General features: G+C 55.5%; 1 protein-coding gene across 1 annotated transcript; it reads right to left on the reverse strand.

The window, feature by feature from the left end:
* Window positions 1-615: 615 nt before the first annotated feature.
* Window positions 616-19,156, reverse strand: OAF (out at first homolog). Its single transcript, XM_058545004.1, has 4 exons — window positions 18,538-19,156; window positions 3,937-4,071; window positions 2,807-2,987; window positions 616-1,617 (listed from the first exon to the last, which is right to left on the reverse strand). Exons 1-4 carry the CDS (start codon window positions 18,772-18,774, stop codon window positions 1,352-1,354), a joined length of 819 nt encoding a protein of 272 aa, XP_058400987.1. The 5' UTR covers window positions 18,775-19,156; the 3' UTR covers window positions 616-1,351.
* Window positions 19,157-19,681: the final 525 nt, after the last annotated feature.

Here is a 19,681-nt window from a genome sequence, read left to right on the forward strand (position 1 = left end):
TGGAGCCCGGCCCAGCACCTCATATCACAGCCTCTTCATACTGGAAGATACTTCTGAAGTGAAGGGGCCTTCATGATGTCTGGGTCGGTTGTCTCAGGTTCATAGATGCAGACATGTCTGCTCTTTTCACTAACAGCAGCAATATTTATAATAATAGCTAACACAGTGAGCACTCACTATGTGCGAGGCACGTGAAATGTATGAATTCACTCAAATCTCACAACTAAGCTCATTTTATAGCTGAGAGAGCTGAGGCACAGAGAGGTAAAGTAACTTCACCCAAGACTGCACAGCAAACAAGGAGCAAGGTCAAGATTTGAACCCTGGAAGTCTGGTTCTGGAGTTCCCACCTTAATTTATCTCACGCTGTCTCTTACTGTCTGGCTTGCTCATCTATGTCCTGTCTTGTGCAGAAGTTCGTCTTATCTTCCCTAGTAGCCCCTCCCAGCCCCACCCACACCCTCTCCCACCACACAATGGGTGCGCATACAGCAGGAGCCTTAGACGTTCTTGTCCCCAGACTGGTCCTCGACAGGGTACAGGAGCACGTCTCCTGACACCAGGTGGCAGCATTGGCTAAAAGTTCTCTCAGAACTCCAAGTCTTGAACCTTCAGTCAAGTAAAAATTTAAACTTTTATTTCTGGTACAAATGATAAATACTTTGCATTAAAAATCTGGAATTCAAGTTTTCCTCATACTTCATGCTCCCTCCCTACCCCAAAACCTTACAAAAATATTTCTGTTTAGAGAGGGAGAGCTGGCGCCTGCTCCGGCGGCCAAGTCCAGGTCTGGGGAAAGGCACATGTGGTCTGCCCTTGGGGCAGCAGTGAGAAGAAGGCATCATGGTCCGGTGAAGGGGCTGTGGCATCGTCCCCCACAGCCCCCTCTCTGGGGCAGTGGTCCCCTCCTTGTTGGGCAGGGGGACAGTGCAGAGGGGCCAGCTCCTTCCAGATGGGGGGTGTGTGGGGGGAGATGGGTGTACAGGCATAGACACCTTTCAGGGTCTAAACCTTCAAAGAATTAAAGAGGAGATTTACAGGCCATCACATTTTGGTTGCTGGAAAGAGAACACTTCAGGGTAGAGGGAGGAGGGGAGGGGTGTAAATTTGAAGAACCCCCTTCTCCTCTCTGTCCCAAGGAAGGCGCAGAGTGGGATGGGGGCTGCCTTCATGAGCGAACCCCTGCCCGGCCACACCCCTTTTCACAGTCATGAGTGACGGGGCCAGAGGCTCCCGGATTAGGGAAGGGACGGGAAATAAGGCCTCAGGTGGGGGTTGCCACCCCCTCTGGTGGCTTGGGGAGGAGCCATGGCCCAGAGCGGCTACCTCAGGGACCACCCCCCCAGCCCGGCTAGGGGTCCTCGTCCCAGAGACACAGCTGCCTCTGGGGCACGTAGAAGTCGAAGCTGTAGCTCTTCTGGCAGCTGCGGATGCCGCACTTGTAGGGTGTCAGCCTGTCGCGGCTGTGGCAGTACTTAAGCATGCAGGGGTACCAGGCCAGGCTCAGGCCATAGTGGCAGATGCAAGGCTTCCCGCGGTCCCCCACCTGCCCACAGCGAGGCAGGCGCATCTGCTCTGAGGCCTTGGGCAGAGCCTCGAACACAGAGCTGTCCACACCTGGGGGAGAGGCAGAGGTCAGGGAGGGGGCAAGGGAGGGCCTCCTCAGGCATCCCATCACCCCTCTGAGCTAAGTATTAGCACCCCTGTCTTACAGATGAGAAAACTGGCCCAGAGAGGTTTAACATTCTGGCTGAGGTCACACAGGAAGTAGGGGAGTCAGGACTGGAACCCAAGTCTGTCTGACTTCAAGGCCTCCACTCCACCCTATGCTTAAAAACGTCACAATACTGGAGTGTGATGGAATAGAAGCCTGGGGAGAGTAAGAAGGAAATCCAGGAAGGCTTCTTAAAGGAGGTGGTACCTGGGGAGGCCAGGCAGGGAAGGGCCAGCACACATATGCTAGGGAAGTCCGGGTGGTGGGGGCACAGGGTAGATGGGAGTGTGCATGTGAGGGATGCTGGGGAGACAGCAGTGACCTGGCCAGTGGCCACGGGAGGGACCAGCCCCTGGAGGATGGTATCAGGCTCACACCTCAGTCTGGGGTGCAGCCCACTGGGGTGGGGTGTGTGTGTGGAGGGCATGACCACAGCTCTATTGGGCATTTCTAAATCCAGTGCCGCCCTTGGGGGGGCAGGCATTTCTCCAGTGCTCGGTGGCTGGAAGGACCAGGGACCTGGAGCTGTAATGGTGACATCTCCCTGTCCCCTCTACACAGAGGACCTGAGGACAGTCCTGGAAAGGTAACCAGACAGGCCAGCAGTGAAGTCACACAGGCCAGAAAGGCAGGGACTACACCAACATGGGAGGAGTCCTCGAGGATCTTGGGGAGAGATGCTGGCACCAGGGTTAGGTGTGAAGGAGAGGAGAGCAGCTGGCTTCTGATAGGTGGCAGCAGAGGTGGGCAGGCAGGAATGGGTGTCTTCAGGCCCCCGGACCTTGGTGCCTGTGTGCCCCTCCCATGACAGAGGTCCATCTGTGTTCTCACCAAGGGCAGGGATGAGGTGGGAGTTGCCTGGGAATCTCCCTCCACATGGCCTAGCAGTAACAGTTCTGTGTGTCCCTGCCTGGAATGGGACCCTATCATCTGGCTGACTCATCACATTGAAGAGCCACAGGTGTCACCTCCTCCAGGAAGCTTTCCTTGACCAATCCCCGCCTGGTTTAGAGGTCCCTCCCCTGAACTCCCATATCTCATCACTGTACTCTATCATACTTGATGTGATACAGTGGGCAGCACCCAGCTGACCTTGCTCCAGCCAGAACTGGACGTCCTCCTGGCGGGTGTAGATGGCGTCCACGGCCTCGGCACACACGTTGTGGAGGTGGGGGCTCAGCAGGCCCCCCTGGCTGAAGTTGACGGCGATGTCCATGTGCAGGTGCTCCAGGCCCCGTACCTCCTCGGCCTGCCGCACTGCCCGTGGATTTTTCTGTGTGCAGGAGAAGAGCCACTCCCACTCGGTCTCAGATTGCTCCCTGCCCATTCTTTCCCTGCTGGCTGAGAGTCAGACAAGCCCAGGCTGCCCGTCCTTAGAACCCTGGGGCCATCTGCGGAGTGGCAGTCAAGGGGCATCCAGCCCCCCTCAACTGGTGGAGAAACTGATGCCCAGAGCACAGGCAAGCTTTTTCAGCTGCCCCGGGGCTGACGTCTTGAGCCTGATGGTGAATTCTAACATGTGGCTGGGGGTGCTGTTGGAAGTGGGGAGGCTAGGCAGGCTGTCTCAGGGTAAATGGCCTCCGGGTCCCCTACTTTCCAATATCCATGGGACTGAATCTCTCTGGGAAGGGCAGGCAAAAGGTGAGAGGCCTAGGGCAGGCCCTGCTGGATAGTTTAGGGAACTCTGATGAGGCTGGGGAGAGGCCCAGCCTCCAGGAAGGGATGGGCAGCAGGTCAACAGGCTGAAGAGTTTTGAACACTGCACTGAATATTTTACATGCATCATCTCATTTAATTCTCACTATAACCCATTTCTCAGTAAGAAAATAGAGGCTCTGAAGGTGAGGTAACTTGTCCAATGTGGCCTGGATAATGAGTGATGGCGCTGGGTCTGAAGGCAGATCCGACTTCAGAGTCCAAGCCCCTAGCCTCCATCATAAATGGGGGGCAGCTGGGATTAGGGGACTGGAGGAATCTGGGACTTGGGGGTTCAGCACAGATTAGAGATCTGCAGTATGGGATCAGGTTTGGCCTGGGGTGAAATCAGGGGGTTCAGGACTATAAGGTGAGAGTGGGGTGCCAGGGATGAGGGCTAAGGAAGGCCAGGTGCTGGATGGGAGACCGAGGTTAGGGTGGAGTCCAGGCTTGGGGCCCGGTCGGCTGCAGGGGTAAGGGCTCTGGGGCAGGAGCCTGGCTGGGGCAGGCCCGGGGCGGGCACTCACCTGTCGAAGCTTGGCCATGGCCTCACTGGGGATGATCTCATTGTGGTGCAGCCGGGTGACAAAGCAGAGGGCCTGGAACTGACTCTGCCCCTTCTCCAGCTCCCCCAGGATCAGGGCCCGGAAGATCTTCACATCCTGATGAGGAAGGGCAGAGGGATGAGAACCAGCTGGAGGGGGCGGGCCTCCCAACAGCCCACCCAGTGCTCAGCTCAGGCCCTGGAGACGACACATGCCTGGACACTGCCCTGTGATAGACACCTCCCTCCTGCTGGCCTAGGAATTTTGGTCTTTCCAATTTAAACTCGTGATTGAAAAGAAAGAACACACCCCAGATGTTCCAAAGCTGTCTGGAAAATTCACATAGTGAACGGCAAGAAAGCTTTTCAAAACAGAACTGTTTAAAAGTACAGAACTTCACCTTGAAGGAAACTGCCCCTTTTGGGCATCTGGTTCATTCATAGCTGACACTTTCCCTCGGTGGCACCCTCGTGTCACCTGATCAGGGGGGTCAGAGCCACTCCAACCACCTGACCAGGGCATCATGGGGGAGGGGCTGCACTTTCTCCGAGTAGATTCCAGAGTTTCTCTCGCTGACATTCTTATTCAGTAGTTTGGGGAGAGGCCTAGAAACTGGTGCTCCTCAAAATGCCCCCACTGCTTCTGATCAGCCAGGCTCCTGGCCGCCTCCATCTCAGCTGGAGGTAGTGGGGGCAGGACAGGGTTAAGGCCAGATGCAGCTGTGACCTTCTGGCCTGAGGGAGCTGGGATGGCTCACCTTTCCCCTTCCCCCTCCACTTCCCCTTTCCCCACGGGGTTACTAATGGGCATTACCAGCAGGCCAAAGGCTCCTTCCTGTCACTGACTCACTGAACGAATGGGGGAGGCTGGAGGGGAGCATAGAGAAGGGAGATGGGCCAACGGGTGTGATGGGGTCCCCTTCCCAATCCGGCTGCTGGAACCCTGTGCTCTGACCCACCTGCACCGAGGTGCCCCCAGCTCTCACCCATCTCTGTGCCTTGACTAACTGTTCCCAGTGAGAAGTTAGCAGGTCCCAGTCACAAGCAGTCTAAATCTATCAAGACCCTCCTGCCAAGTGGTACCCTGGCCACAATGACGATTCTCCTCCAGGAACGCCAATGGCCCTGCCCTGTCACTCAGTATACAGCCCTGTGTAGCTACTCATTTTTCAATGTACATGTCCTGGCCTCGCCCACTCACAGGGCCCCCCTTCACCGAGGGCTTGCTGTACACCTGCTTGAGTAAGTGCTCTGAGAACAGAGTCTGGGGGTCCCCCTGGAGTTCCTGGTACAGGCAGTGAGGGGCCCATGGCTCCACCCCAACTCCACAGAGTATCAGCTGGCTCTCAGCTGGTATCCCCCAGCTTCCTGAAGCCTCATCTGTAAAATGGGGATGATGACACATGTACCTGGCAGGGTTGTGTTGAGGACTAAATGAGTTGGTGTGGAGGGCATGGAAGAAGGCCTGCCCAGAGGAAGTGCTCTGTGAGTGCTAGGTGTGGTGACTGTCATCATCGCAGGTGACAGGGATTTGAAACAAGTGGGTGCTGGCATCCTCCAAATCCCCAGGCACTTCTGAAGTCCTTTGGCTCCATAAGGACGTTTCTCTCATTTCCTTTTACTGTTAACGATCCCTGGATCAATGAGGTGGGGGAGTGTATGGGGAGATTTCCCACTAATACTGCAGAAAGGGAAACTGAGGCCCAGCTGGTGAAACAGTTCCATTAGGCTCCTTATGATCCTGGACTTGCAGGGAAGGTGAATCAGAGCTCGGGTAACCCCAGCTTCCTCTCAACAGGAAATCCGTTCTTGGGCCACGAGGCTGGAATCTCCTTGCCCAGCCAGCCTGGGCCATCCGATCTTCCATCTCTCAGGTCAGCTGAGGGGAGACTGAAGGCGCGTACACTTGTGCATTTTCCACTCTGGGCCCAATTCTTGCCAGGTGAGACTTGACACCTGACTTCCCCTCCTCCGGCCTGAGTCAGGCGGATGTCCCTGGCAGGATCCCCAGGCAGGATCCAAAATCCACCTCCCGGGTATTTTCAGCAATGACCCTTTAAAAGAACCCTATCTGCTGTTCATTGCAGCATTATTTACAATAGCCAAGATATGAAAGCAACCTAAGTGTCCACTGATGGATGAAAAAAATGTGGTGTATATACACACACACACACACACACACACACACACACACACACAGAGACAGGAATAATATCCAGCCACAAAAAAATGAAACCTTGCTTTTTACAACAACATGGATAGACTTTGAGGGCATCATGCTAAGCGAAATAAGTCAGACAGAGCAAGACAAATACTGCATGATCTCACTTATATGTGGAATCTAAAAAAAACAAATAACTAAAAAAATCCCAAGTTCATAGATAAAAAAAAAGCACCCTATCTGGAATAGTCACAGCATCTTCTCCAATACCACAGGCACGGGCAACACCATGTGGTCTGAGAGCTGCTGAGACGTCTCACTGTTCGGGGATGTCACGTGCCCACCACTAGCAAGAGAAAGTATTTGAACTCTCACACCAAACCAGAGGGTGAAAGAAATCTGTTTTGAATTTTTTCCCTGCATCTATATTAAATGATGTCAATGACAACAAGAAAATGCTACCAAAATGGGAAGCTGACTGGGGGTGAAGAGAGGGAATGAGAATTTCTCCTTGAGATAAAAGATTTCCTCTGTATCTCCTATTTATTTGTGTAGGACAAAGATTTACTGAAGTTTATAACTGGAAGGGACAAGTCATTGTTACTATGAGTCAAAAAGGATGTATTGTCCTGTTCAAAATCTTTACAACAACAGGAGGTAGGAGCTATGATTATCACTGAGTTTAGAATGGGTAACTTGCTCAAGGTCATGAGACTAAGAGGAAACGTAGCCAGAGTTCTAACCCAGGCGGTCTGACTCCGAAGTCTGAGCTCTCTTCACCACAACGCACAACTACCTTCTAGATCAGCTAGTCCCATTTCCTGGATGCCCTAAAGAAACTGAAGCTCAGGCCCAGAGAGGTGGTGTGGTCTGCCCTTGGCCACACAGCTGGTGAGTGGCAGAGCCAGGATTAGAACTCAGTCCCCTCTTCCAGCTGTGTCTGTCCATCTGGTGGTGGTCTATAAGTCCTCTGCAGACCTGCTTGGGGAGTGCGGCAGCTCCCACTCGCGGTTCCATGTGACTAACAAATAGCAGCATCTGACACAGACACCAAGGTAAGACGAGGCAGGACCGCCCTTCTGACCTGCCTGCCTGGCCGGCCCAGGGCCTCTTTAAACCCTGACTTCTCCAGTCTTCTTAGTGCTGTTTCTCCAGAAAACCACATTCCACCTGCTGACCCCTGGGAGGGAGTGGGCAGCCCTAATTTCTGGATCTATTTGGCTCCATTATCCTGACCGGTACCCCTCCGACCTTCTACTCCCTACACCTCAGACTCACTACTAAGGACCCAGGGGCCCCTTTCCCTCCAGCACAGAGGGAAGCGCGGGGAGAGGTCCCTGTGCTTCAGGGAGCAGCTGGCTAGATGCTAAGCCCAGGCCAGAGGAAAGCCTGGCTCCCAGGCTTCCTCCTTGCCCGAGTCCCCTGGAATGATTCACTTGGATGTGGCCTAACGCCCAAGGCAGATGGCATAGCTGAGGAAGAGCCCTTGGCAGGGGGCTGGAGGCAGGATCCTCAGACCCAGGACTCAGGCTAGGACTCCCAAGATGAGAGGTTTCCACAAGGCTCCTTCTCTCAGGAGCTCCCAGGAACCGCTAGCCCATCAGGAGCAGGCCGCCAGGGAGAAGTGGAACATACAGTACCAGAGCTGAAATCCGGGCCACACAGAGGTTGTGGCAAGGGGGCCACGGAGAGAGTGAGCATTCATGAAGTCCTTTGTCTGCGGTTTTAAGTAAGGAGCAGGAGCAGGTAGGTTCTAGGATAGCACAGCAGTTATGAACAAAGGCTCTGGGGCCAGTACTACCTGAGTTCAAATCCTGGCTTTGCTGATACTAGCCATGTAACCTTGGGGGAATTAATCTCTCTGTACCTTAGTTTCCACATCTGTAAAAGGAGTAAAACTAACAGTACTGACCTCAAAGGATTATTGTGAGGAAAAAAATGAGTGAAATGTTCCAGAACACAGTGGACTGAACTCTAAGTTTCTCTATTATTATTACAATCCTTGGCCTTGCTCCAACTGAGATCTACTCCAGACCTGCAGAGGCAGGAGTAAAGACTTTTCTCCTAGAGGTGGACCTGGTGCCCAGAGAGGTCAGGCGACTACTCTGGGGCTTGCAGTAATCAGCAGTCAGTGCGAGAGCATTGCTTAGCATTACCTGGGGCAGGGCCTTCACAGCTACCAGGCTGGACAGGGGAGTGGGCAGGACCAAGGCAAGGCCCCTGTCTTCAGGGGGCTTGTGGGGAAGCTGACCTCCTACAACCAGGGTCAGCGCACCATGATAAGGCCGAGGGTTGAGTGTCCCTAAGTGCTCTGGGACAAAGGATGGATGAAAGAGCGCTTAAGGATGGGGCTGGGGTGGAGGAAACTTCCCAGAGTGAGCGACATTTCAGGGGTCCCTGACAGTCAAAGGATGGGGGCTTTCTAGCAAAGAGAGGGGCATTTACAGAAGACAGGGAGGTGTGAGGGTCTCTTAACGCCCCCACCCAATCCATCCCTCCAAGCTACTGTCATCAGATCTGCCTCATGCCCTTCAAAGGCTCCTTCTGCCCTTACCATAAAATGTACCCCCAGGGGCTGGCACTGGGTCTCTGCCGACAGCTCCTCCTGTACTCCCTGTGCACTGAACCAAAGAGCTGGTGGTTCCCAGAATGAGCGATGCCACGTGACCTTCCATCCTCTGCTGGGGATGCACTGTCCCCATCTGCCAACCATCCTTCAGGACTCAGCTCAAATGCATCACGTCCTCTGGCCTCGCCTCCCAATGCTGCCCTCACAACCCTCCAGCAGAGTCGGCCAGGCCCAACCCCTAAGCTCTAAAACAGGAATCCCACCGTGTTTGCAATGATCTCTTTACATGTCTTTCCTTCCAGACTCAGCTCCTCGAGGCTGAGACAGCATCTTCTTTGCAGTGTATCCCACCCCCTAGAGCATAGCAAGTACTCTGTAAGTATCTGATAACGAATAAATGAAGGGAGAAACAGGAGCATGGGAGGGTTCTGAGAAAGGTGATGGGAGGTACCAGGGATGGGGTGGGGTGGGGAGGGGCATGGGGGAGGGCAGGGAGTGGCTGGAGGAAGAGGCTGGCAAGAGGGGCAGGGCACAGGGTCTGAGAGCCCAGCCAAGGAGTCTGAGCTGAATCTAGCAGATCCCTGGAAGTCCTCGGTGGGTTCTGAGCCTGAATGTGACATGAACATACCTATGGTTTAGAGCTGAACAGAAACCTGAGTTGTGCTGACCCAGTGTGCATCTGATCTAAATGCCTCGGCAGAGGGCCCCTGCCCTCATGTGCCATCTTTTGCCTGGACAAGTCATCCGGGCCTCCACAATCTGCCCCTGGCCCAAGGGCAGAGACTAGACCTTATCTCTGCGGCATCCTCAGGGTCTGGCACAGATCGGGAGCTCAACACTTATTAGCTGAGTGAATGAATTAATGCTCTGGGACCTCCATCAACATGCTCCCCTCCCCCTGCCTCCAACAAGACAGCTCCTTCTTCCTGGGCTTGCTTATAGCTGGGCTCCTGCAGGCTGGTAGTCCTACAGCTGCTATTTTGGCTTCTAGAAGGTTTATGGGATCACTGAGTTCATGATCTAGTGAGGTTCCAGCAGGGAAGGTGACCTTCACGGGTCACACAGCTGCAGAGCCAGGACCAGAAGCCCAGATTTCCTGAGTCGTGGTCTGGTGTTCTTCATGCTCTTCCAAGTTCCCTCCCCAACCCCCCACCTTAGCCCTTGTCCAGATATTCTCTTCTTCTCTGTGTCCACTCCCAGCCACGCTGTTTTTCTGAGATCCACTGTATCTCACAGAGAGAAGGCTGCTCTGGCTCAGCTGTGCTGGGCTCCAGGTAAACACCTAAGAGACAGAAGAGGGCTGCTGTGGGAAAGGCAGGGGGCCCAGCCCTCTGCACTCTGACAGCAGACATCCTGTGCCAGGCCTGGATGCTGCCCTCCTGAGGGGAGGCCCCAGGTAATGCTTCACGTTGAGGACGGGGAAGCAGCACTGCAGACAGAGCCCACTGGAGCTCTGATGATTGTGGAGCTCTCACCAGCCCTGGACGGCCAACTTCCAGCCTCGGATAAGAGCAGAGAGGGAAGCAAGCTTCTCTCTTGCCTCTGCTGCTGTTGGGGTTTTATGTTACTCGCAGCCCAGTTGAACCCTAACTGATACAGATAGACTTACACCTGCTTTCCTTCATTCACAGGCCCCAAGTCCATAATCTTTTCACACATATTTGCTGTTTCTAAACATCTCTTCCATACACAGTTGCTCCCAGTCTCTCACCCAGTGGCACCCAGGCTCCCCCAACGCCCCCTCCCACCCCCCGCTCACACTGGGTCTCAGCTGCACATTCTCATTCTCCCTCACACACGCTTGCTCATATGAGCACATCTCCTCCTTCACAGTCTCTCCCGTGGAGCCTCCACCTACCCCCCTTCTCTGAGTCACATGTGCATCTCTCACAGTCTCACAAACCTATCTTCTCCCCAACAGTCTCTCACACACCGTCTCTCCTCATGTCACACACACTCACTCAGTCTCCCACACCCTCTCTCCCTCATAGAATTCCCCCAAAGTCTCATACAGGGCGTCTCACGCTCCATCTCACACACGCCCTTTCTCACCAACAGTCTAACAACCTCCTCACATGATGTCACACATGCCTTCCTTCAGTCACACACCCCCTCGTAGGTAGCATCTCTCCTGACACTGCTTCACACACCTCCTCTCACACGCTCGCTCGTCACCTCAGCTCCAGCCTGGTGACTCTCCTCTCCGCCCCTTCGTGCCCTCCCACTCCCTGCTGCCTTCCCCATCACCAGCTCCCAGCTTCCTTCCCACCCTCTAAGGCCTTTCTCCAGCTCAGGCTTCCACCACAGGGGAACCAAAAACTGAGGGGTCCAGGATGGTGGTGCTGCGCCTTCCCTCGATGCCCTCCCCCAGCCCACCACACTACAACAGTGGCTGTACAGCCCAGGCTGGAGGCCACCTCTCCAGGGTTCTCATGGAGCAGCTTGCCTCCCCCCGCAACACCCCCATTCCTCCTCGCCCTTGACAGCTGGCGCTCTCTCCTGGGAGTTTCCTCTGCCATCCTGGTCTCCTTCCCATCACACCAGAGTGCGTGATTCTGAGGCCCGGGCTGAGCCAATCTAAATATTTATTCCTTAGCTCCTGGCTGGGGCTGCTTTATGACTAGAGGAGGAGCCAGCTTCATTAGGCTGGGGAGGCAAGGGGTCACCCTGGAGAGCCAGCCAGGAATCAATGCCTTCCTAACCCCACGCTGGCTGCCCTGTGGCAGACACAGGAGCACTGTGGCTGCTCTGCGCAGTCTCCTTGAGCATGAACAGGGGTGGATGGAGTCAACCCAAAGCCAGCCAAGCACATCCCCAGGCTGGTGCCCAGGGACGCAGGCTGCCCCCATTACAGGATGCCTGTATAACCTCAGGGCTAGGCCTGGGACAGAGGCTTTTTGTTATGGGGCAGTAGTGCACCACCAGCCTAGAGCAGTGCCCCCTGCCCCGACCCCCTCTCCCAGAGCCCCTAGTGCTCTGTCAGCCAAATCCCAAAGGTCACCACTGTCCTGACGGCCCCGGGGAACAATGTGAGGCTTTATGTGGATCAACTGTGCCCTGCTGTCCCGCTGACTGAGGGCTCCTAAGATGGGGCTCCATACTTCTCTCCCACCCAGATTCCCAGCCCGATGCCTCCTGTGCCCCCTGCCCTTTATCAGAATCCCCAGTGGCAGCCACTTAAGCACTTGCCAACTTAAATGACAGAAGCTCCTAATGATGCTTTGGTCCCTAGAGCAGGAAAAAAGGAGCTGAAACAATCTGCTTAACAGCGCAAAGAAGGAGAGGCCCTGGCTGGCAAGGCTGTTTCACTACTCATATGCCTTCGCCTGCCTCTGCTTTGCAAAGGTCTCTTATTCACTTCTCACAACACGCCTGGGAGCATCATACTGTTGTCCCTGTTGTGTTTATGTGATGTCTGAGCCTGGGGCTCAGAGAGGTTAAGTGACTCGTCAAGTCACACAGCTTGTAAAGGGCAGAAAACATAAATAGGGAGTGCTCCACAGGGAGTGCTCCGTGGTATCTGTGAGATCTTTAAAAATGGTCCCCTCGGGGCCAGCCCAGTGGCATAGCGGTTAAGTTCCCACGTTCTGATTCAGTGGCCTGGGGTTCAGAAGTTTGGACCCTGGGGGCAGACCCACGCACCGCTTATCAAGCCATGCTGTGGCAGTGTCCCATATAAAGTAGAGGAAGATGGGCACGGATGTCAGCCCAGGGCTGATCTTCCTCAGCAAAAAAGAGGGGGATTGGCGTCGGATATTAGCTCAGGGCTAATCTTCCTCACACACACACACACACACACACAAAATGGTCCCCTCACCCCCACCCCCATCTCTCCAGAGGCTGGCGGCAGGGGAGAGGACGACGGGGTACAGTCTCGGGTTCAAAGCTGCCAAGGGGTCAATACTTAAAATTCACAGAGTTATGAGCTTGGGGGAAAGGGGCCCAGCCCCAATCTGGACAGAGGAGGGTTTCTCTGTAGATCTGTTCCTCTGCACCCAGACTCTTCTCAGCCTCCTTCTTTCCTTTCCTCTCCCCTATTCGGGTTTCTTCAGCCTTCTGGAAGGAACCCACTTATATGCCACAGCAGCGCAGGCCGTCAGAAGACAGTGGAAGGCTCCTTAGCTGCTCGATCTCGTCAAAGTCACTTCACAGCTCTGAGCCTGTTTGCACATCTGCAAAATGGAGGCAACATCCGCCTCATGACGTGGTCGTGCAGATCAAATGATGCCAGGCGTGTGGCAGCAACTACCAGTGCGTGATCTCTCAGTGCGGGAGATCCAGATACGTGCGACTCTTGTCGCAAGGCTGACCCTCTGTCTTCCTGTGGAACAGGAGTCTGCCCTGAGTTTTCCCACCTCCACCACGTGTCTGTGCCTTGGGAGCCTATTTGGGAAGAACCCCACTTCTACCTCCCCCCATCTTCTTTCCAGCAGGCCACTCACTTGTCCCCGGCGGGCAGTCTTCACTGCCCTTTGGGATCTTTGGCTAGGACTCCACCTGGACATAGGCATTCAAGGTGGGAGACGCCGGCCAAGCTCTAGAGAGCACGTCTGCACCTTGGGACAGGGCCGCTGACCCCTGATCCGGGGAGGAATTCCTCAGACACAGCAGGGGGACTGCTGTTAGACCCAAGGGCCCCACGGACACGGGGCAGGGTCATTCCTTCTGGTGACTTCTCATCTACTCCTGTGAGGAAATGCTCTGGGCCTCCCCTGAAAGCACCTCTACTGCCCTCTGTTCCCCAAGCCATCCCATCCATCACATGCCTCTATGCCAAATGGCCAAATTGCAGGGACCTAAGGTAGACAGGGCAGGGGGAGGCTGGGCCCTAACAGCTCCTCCTCTGACATGCTGTGATATGATACCCGTTAGAATAAACAGCCTCAGGCAGCGACGTGGTCATTTGCACATTCCACATATTCACTGACTACATCTCAACCACACAGCTTCCCATGTTGCCCCACCCCCAGGCCTGGCGCCCCCAAGACAGGGACTCTGGCCTCTCTGGACTGTTCCTTCCTCTGGCCCCCAACTCAGTGCTAGGGCAGGGCTCAAGTTCCCATCTCCCTGGGTCTTTCAGAGTGACCTTGAGCTGACCCACACTGCCATATGGCTCCCCTTATTCTGGCTCCAGCCTGCGGCCCCTCACCATCCCCTCCCTCCACACTGCTGGAGTCTGTGGCTCCCCCTCCCTCCTCCCGCAGCACCCACCTCCCCCAAGCAGTTGCACATGACTTTCTGGTATCTTTCAGCCCCACCCTGCCCATCCGGTCAGCACCAAGCGACACTGCCTGGAACGTGACTCATCCCCTCCCCCAGCTTCTGGACAGACAGGGGGACGGAAAAAAAACTGGGGACACGGACACCAGCCTGGGGGAGGGGGACTAAGAGGGCTGTCAGACAAAGAGCCAGGTTAGAGACGGGATGGTGATGTGCCTGCTGTTAGATATGCTCAGTGAGTCAGGACGCATAGAGGATTTGGGTTCTAAAGAAGAGCATTGCCTACTGGGTGTGTAGTATGAATTAGACTTCTTGTATGACAGCGTGCAGAATTAGAACTAGTCTATACGCTGCTTAAAACACATCAGGGTTATTGTAGGTAGAATGACAGGTTTCAAATACGGGACTAAGTTTGGGCTCTCCCTTCATTTAACAGTCCAACCTGGTCCCTCCTCCAAGTCCCCTCACCTTCCCTGGAGCAGCCATGCCTGTGGTCCCCAAACTTTGCTGCCCACTGGAATCACCAGGAGCTCTTTAAAAACACTGCTGCCTGGCTTCCAGCCTCAGACATCCTGACTTAACTGGTATGGAGTGCACCCCAGGCACTGGGATTTTCTAAAGCTCCCCCGGTGATTCTAATGGGCAGCAAAGTTTGGGAGGCACTGAGCTATGGCACTTCTTTCAGAGCTGCAGCTGGATCTGCCTGATGGGTAGCAGCCTTTGGGTGGGGCTTGCAGTAACATATAGTGACCACTGGCTAGCTGCAAGCTACCTAGGGAGTTTGTAATCCTCACCTGGGCTCCAGGTTAGGTGTCCTACAGTGGGCTCATTACTGTTACTGCTTCACGGGCTTCAGGTCCAGCGTGGCAGCATGGGGAGAGCCAGACCATGTTAGAACCCTGCCTGGTGGCAGAAGCAAACAGAGAGGATGGGAGGACCCGGGGGGGGGGGGCTGTTGGTGGGGGTGGGTGGTGAGACTGGCCAGACAGAGGGCTGGGATGCATCCAGCACAAGAGGACTCACTGCTGCCCCAGGAGGCTGGCAGGACAAGGATGACTGCTCCCTGCTCTGAGGGGCTGGCCAGCAATCATGGAGTGTGATGGTTCATTTTATGTGTCAATTTGACTGAGACAAGGGATGCCCAGATAGCTGGTAAAATATTATTTCTAGTTGTCTGTGAGGGTGCTTCCAGAAGAGACTAGCATTTGAATCGGTAAACTGAGTAAAGACTGCCCTCCCCAATGTGAGTGGGCAACATCCAACCTGTTGAGGGTGTGAAAAGAACAAAAAGGTGGAGGAAGTGTGATATTGCTCTCTGCTTGAGCTGGGACATCCATCTCCTCCTTCTCAGACACTGGCGCTCCTGGTTCTCAGGCCTTTGGACGCAGACCGGAACTACACCACCGGCTTTCCTGGGCCTCTAGCTTGCAGATGACAGATCGTGGGACTTCTCAGCCTCCATCATCATGTGAGCCCATACCTCATAATAAAATCTCTAGATATCTATATCTACAGTCATGTGCCACACAAGGTTTCGTTCAAGGACGGACCACATATATGACCGTGTTCCCATGAGATTAGTACCATAGAGCCTAGGTGTGTAGTAGGCTATACCATCTAGGTTTGTGTAAGTACACTCTCTGATGTTTGCACAATGACAAAATCACCTCAGGATGCATTTCTCAGGAGGTGTCCCCGTCATGAAGCGACGCACGACTGTATATCTACCCTATTGTTTCTGTTTCGCTGGAGAACTCGAACATATGGAGCTTCAAAGAGAAGGTTACGATAAGGGACTCGAGGCTCCTCCAGGCTCAGCAGTGACAGTTCTGTGTGACTTTGGATCCATTATTCAACCTCTTTGAGTCCAAGCTCAGCGGGAAGGGTCCATGCTGAAATGTGACCTCAGCCACGATTATGAAAGTTCATGGCTTCTATTTCTCAAGCACTTAGCACAGCAGCTGACACACAGTGAGCAGTTCACGTGCATTGCCCCGTTTAGTTCTCACAGTACCATGGGACTGGTACCCTTACTATCCCCACTTTACAGATGAAGAAATGAAGGCCTGCAAAGATCCAGTAGTTTGCCCAGGGTTAAACCAGGTCTGTCTCATTTCAGTCTGGACTGTCTCCCAAAGGTGATAAAATGGCAAACGTCACTATTCCCAAGCAGACTAGGGACTTTTCCCAAACCACTCCAAATGGATTTGGTACATGAAACAAAAGAAACACAACATCTAGGCCTTTTTCCTACAGGAAAAAATTATTACTCTAGAGAGAAGCTTCTTGTGGAAATCCGCCCAAGACTATAAGGCGTGAGGTCTCGAGCACTGAGTGGGCAACGCGAGAGGTGATCCACCCCAGAAGGATGTGCGAATAAGAGCAGCTTTGGCCAATGTAAACAGTGGACTGGGGTGGGGGTGAAGGCTGTTCCACTCCACCCACAGCATTCCCCAACTCTACCCCGCCCCAGGCTACCAGAGAAACCCAGAGTCCGAGGGGACCTTGGAGCACTGGTTCCCTTTCTGTGCCTTCCACTCCCAATTCCCTCCCTTGCTGATGAAACTGGAGATGCCAGGGCCGGGTGTGAAATGCCAGCTTCTGGGTCAGAGGCTAACTTGAAACTTTGGAAATCTGGGTGGAGGTTTGAACCGCTTCGGGGATTAAAATGGGGGTCTTGCAATCAGCTGCAAATGGAGTCTCTAACTGGGCAGTCAGGGCCCACTATACCCTCAGTTTCAATCTTCAGTCCTCTGCCCCACTGCCACCTGGGCTCTCCCCTCTCCTTGCCCTCAGGGTAGAGCAATAAAATAGTTCATGCTGCAGCTAGAGGCTATAAAAGCTTAGCCCTACCCGCTGCCTCTTTCACTCACGTCCCAGTCATAGCCTTGGCTGCAGGAGAGGTCCCGGAGACAGGCCATCTCTTTCTGGGCTTCCAGCACAGCCACAGAACAATGGGCTGTGGGCAGGAGAGTGGGAGACCTGTAGGCTGGCCCGAGGCTCACTCTCAAGGACAAAGGGCAGGTTAGAGGGGAAGATTACATCCTGGCCTCCTAATTTGGGTCCAGCCACTAATTTGGCTTTTCTAGGAAAAAAACACACTTGGCAAAATCCCCCTGGAGTTTAGGTGGGGAGGCAGGAGGTGTTCTGGTCCTGTCAGCTTCCCTCTCTCCACACACAAACTCACCTGCCCCTGCCTGAATCAGAAAACCCAGCTTGGGCCTGCTGAGTAAGGAAGGGCCACAAAGTCTTCCCAACTGAGACCACTCACCCACCCCCAACCAGTTCTCCCATGTCCATGACAACTCAGTAGTCCTGGGACAGATCAGCAGTAAAGCCTACCTCCACTGTCCATTTGATCCCCACCATGCTATCTATGGCAATTTGGCTGGGCCCCTAGCTGACTCCCCAAACGCTATCCCTCTCCTCTCAGCCGCCAGTCTCTAAGAGGGAGGGGAGGGAGGTGGCTCAGGCAACGGTCCCACAGCCCTGGGCTTCCTCAGCTGCCCAGCTATCTAATCGGCCTCACCTCTTCACTCCTGCAGAGACAGAGCCTCACAGGAGGCTCTTTTTATCAGGAGAGCAGAGACAGAGGCTCACAGGAGGCTCTTTTTATCAGGGGAGGGGCTTGTGTGTGTGTGTCTGTGTAGGGTGTCGGGGTGCTGTGTGTAGGAGATTAGGAGACTCTTTTAATACCTACACCTCACCAGCCCTCTTTCTCTCCAGGATTCCTGCTGCTGGGTGACTGTTAGTCATGCACTGCCCTTCCAGACCCATTTCCTGATAAACTCCCAGCACCTCCACTTCTCCCCCCCAACCCCCATCTTGGGCCAGGCTTCTGGTTCCCTCCACAACACACACACACACACACACACACACACACACACACACACACACACACAGAAGAGGCTGGTCGCTGCCCCCTCCCTGCAATCCGGGCGACATGTGGGGGTTGGCCAGCTCTCCTGCCAAGCAGGGTAAAGGGTGGCACCTCTCCCAGAGCACGGGGACCTCATCGGGGACCTCTCCCCAGGACCTCCGGCTTCAAGCTTCGTAGACTTCCAGACCAAAGAGGATTTGCCCAGGAATCCCCCCTTCCACAGCCCAGGAAAGTGAAAGAAGGAGAGGTGGGTCCCCACTCCACGATGTCAGGGCCAGGAGGCCTGCCCCCATCACTGTCCTGTACAGAGGGGAGGAAGGAGGCCCAGAGAAGGAAAAGTCCTGCCCTAGATCACACAGCCAGAACCCAGGACTTTCCCCACTAGAGCACGCAGAAATTACTCCAAGAAGGGAGTCCGGGGGTTATTAACACTGCCACTTTTGAAGGAGGGTCAGCACCTGGAGGGCTCTGAGAGAGCTGGTCAGGGCGTGAGAGGGGGCCCGGGCACTCAGAGCAAGAGGTGCAAGTCTGGAGAGGGGAGTCGGAGGAGCAGCAGGGCAGTTCCTTCGGGAGAATGAAGGGGCCGGGTCCCGGCGCTGGGGAGCTGGGCAAAAAGGTGCAGAGAAGTTCGGCGTGACCTTGGCTGTGTCGCGTCCCTCTCCGGCCCCAGTCTGCCGTCTGCAGGCCTCAGTGCAGCCGGGACCCCAGGGCGCTCAGGCTCGCGGGTGCCCCCAGGGCGAGCGGGGTGCCTCACCTTCTTGAAGTCGGCGGTGAAGGACACGAGGGTGCCGTCGGGCTTGCGCAGCTCGAGGCTGATGCTGTCGGCGTCGCCGTCCGCCTGCAGGCTCTCCTCGGTCACCTGGCCGTCGGGCAGCCGCACGCGGACCCGCAGCTCGGCCGGCGCGCCCGCCCCCAGCAGCGGCACGAGCAGCGGCAGCAGCAGCAGCGCGCGGGACGCCGTGGGGACCCCGCGGCCGCCGGCTGGGCGCATCCCCGGGGGCCGCCGCCGCCCTCTGCGGCCCCGGTGAGCCGCGTGCGGGCGGGGAGAGGCGCTGCCAAACTTCGCCCGAAGTTGGCGGCTAGTTCGGGGCGCCCCGGAGCGGCTCCCCGGGGGCTCAGCCGCGGGTCGCCAGGGACGTGGCGCGGACGCACGTGGGCTGTGCTCCGCCGCGCGCCCCCCGGCGGCTGCGAGGCGGACGCGGCGCTCCCGGGGCCCCCCCGCCCACTGGTCCAGCGCCGCGGCTCCCGCGGCCCCCGACTCCGGCGCTCCGAGACTGTTTTGCACTTTTCATTCAATCCCACCCCCCGTCACTTCCTTCAGAAAACAGAAACCACCAGGACCTGCCTTAAAGAGACCGCACACCTCTTGGCCCTTAAAGGGCCCGCGGCGGCTCCCTGCACTCCGGCGGCAGCCCAGGGAGGGGGCGGGCCGGGCGGGGGCGGGGAGAGGGGACCGCCGATCAACGGTTTTGTGGGAAAAGGGCTTTCTCAATCTCCCTCCCTCCCTGCCGCGCCCCGTCAGCCACCGGGCTGTGTCAGGAGTTGGCTCTCGGGCAAATCCCTTCCTCCCAGCAGGGGCGGGACGGGTGACTTTTCCCCCACCCCCCTTTTTTTTGGCTTGTTCTTGTGCCACGTGGATGAAATAATAGGGCTTGGTGTTTTAGGGGTTTTGTTTGGTCTTTTAGTTTCTCTGACACAGCGAATTTCTATAAAGCTTCTGCAAAATCAGATCTCGCCTCGCACCCAGCCTTTCGACCGCCCTAGGTGGGGAGAGAGGAGGTGGGGTTCTTGCCCTGCTTTGACATCCGTCAGGTGTGAGATTTTGATAAGTCAGGCCACCTCTCTGGACACGGCCCCTGCAGCTTTTCTTTTCAGTCCGGCCTCCCTCTTTTCCCCAT

Source organism: Diceros bicornis, chromosome 7 (genome assembly GCF_020826845.1).
Source record: "Diceros bicornis minor isolate mBicDic1 chromosome 7, mDicBic1.mat.cur, whole genome shotgun sequence".
In the NCBI taxonomy this organism is placed as follows: domain Eukaryota; kingdom Metazoa; phylum Chordata; class Mammalia; order Perissodactyla; family Rhinocerotidae; genus Diceros; species Diceros bicornis.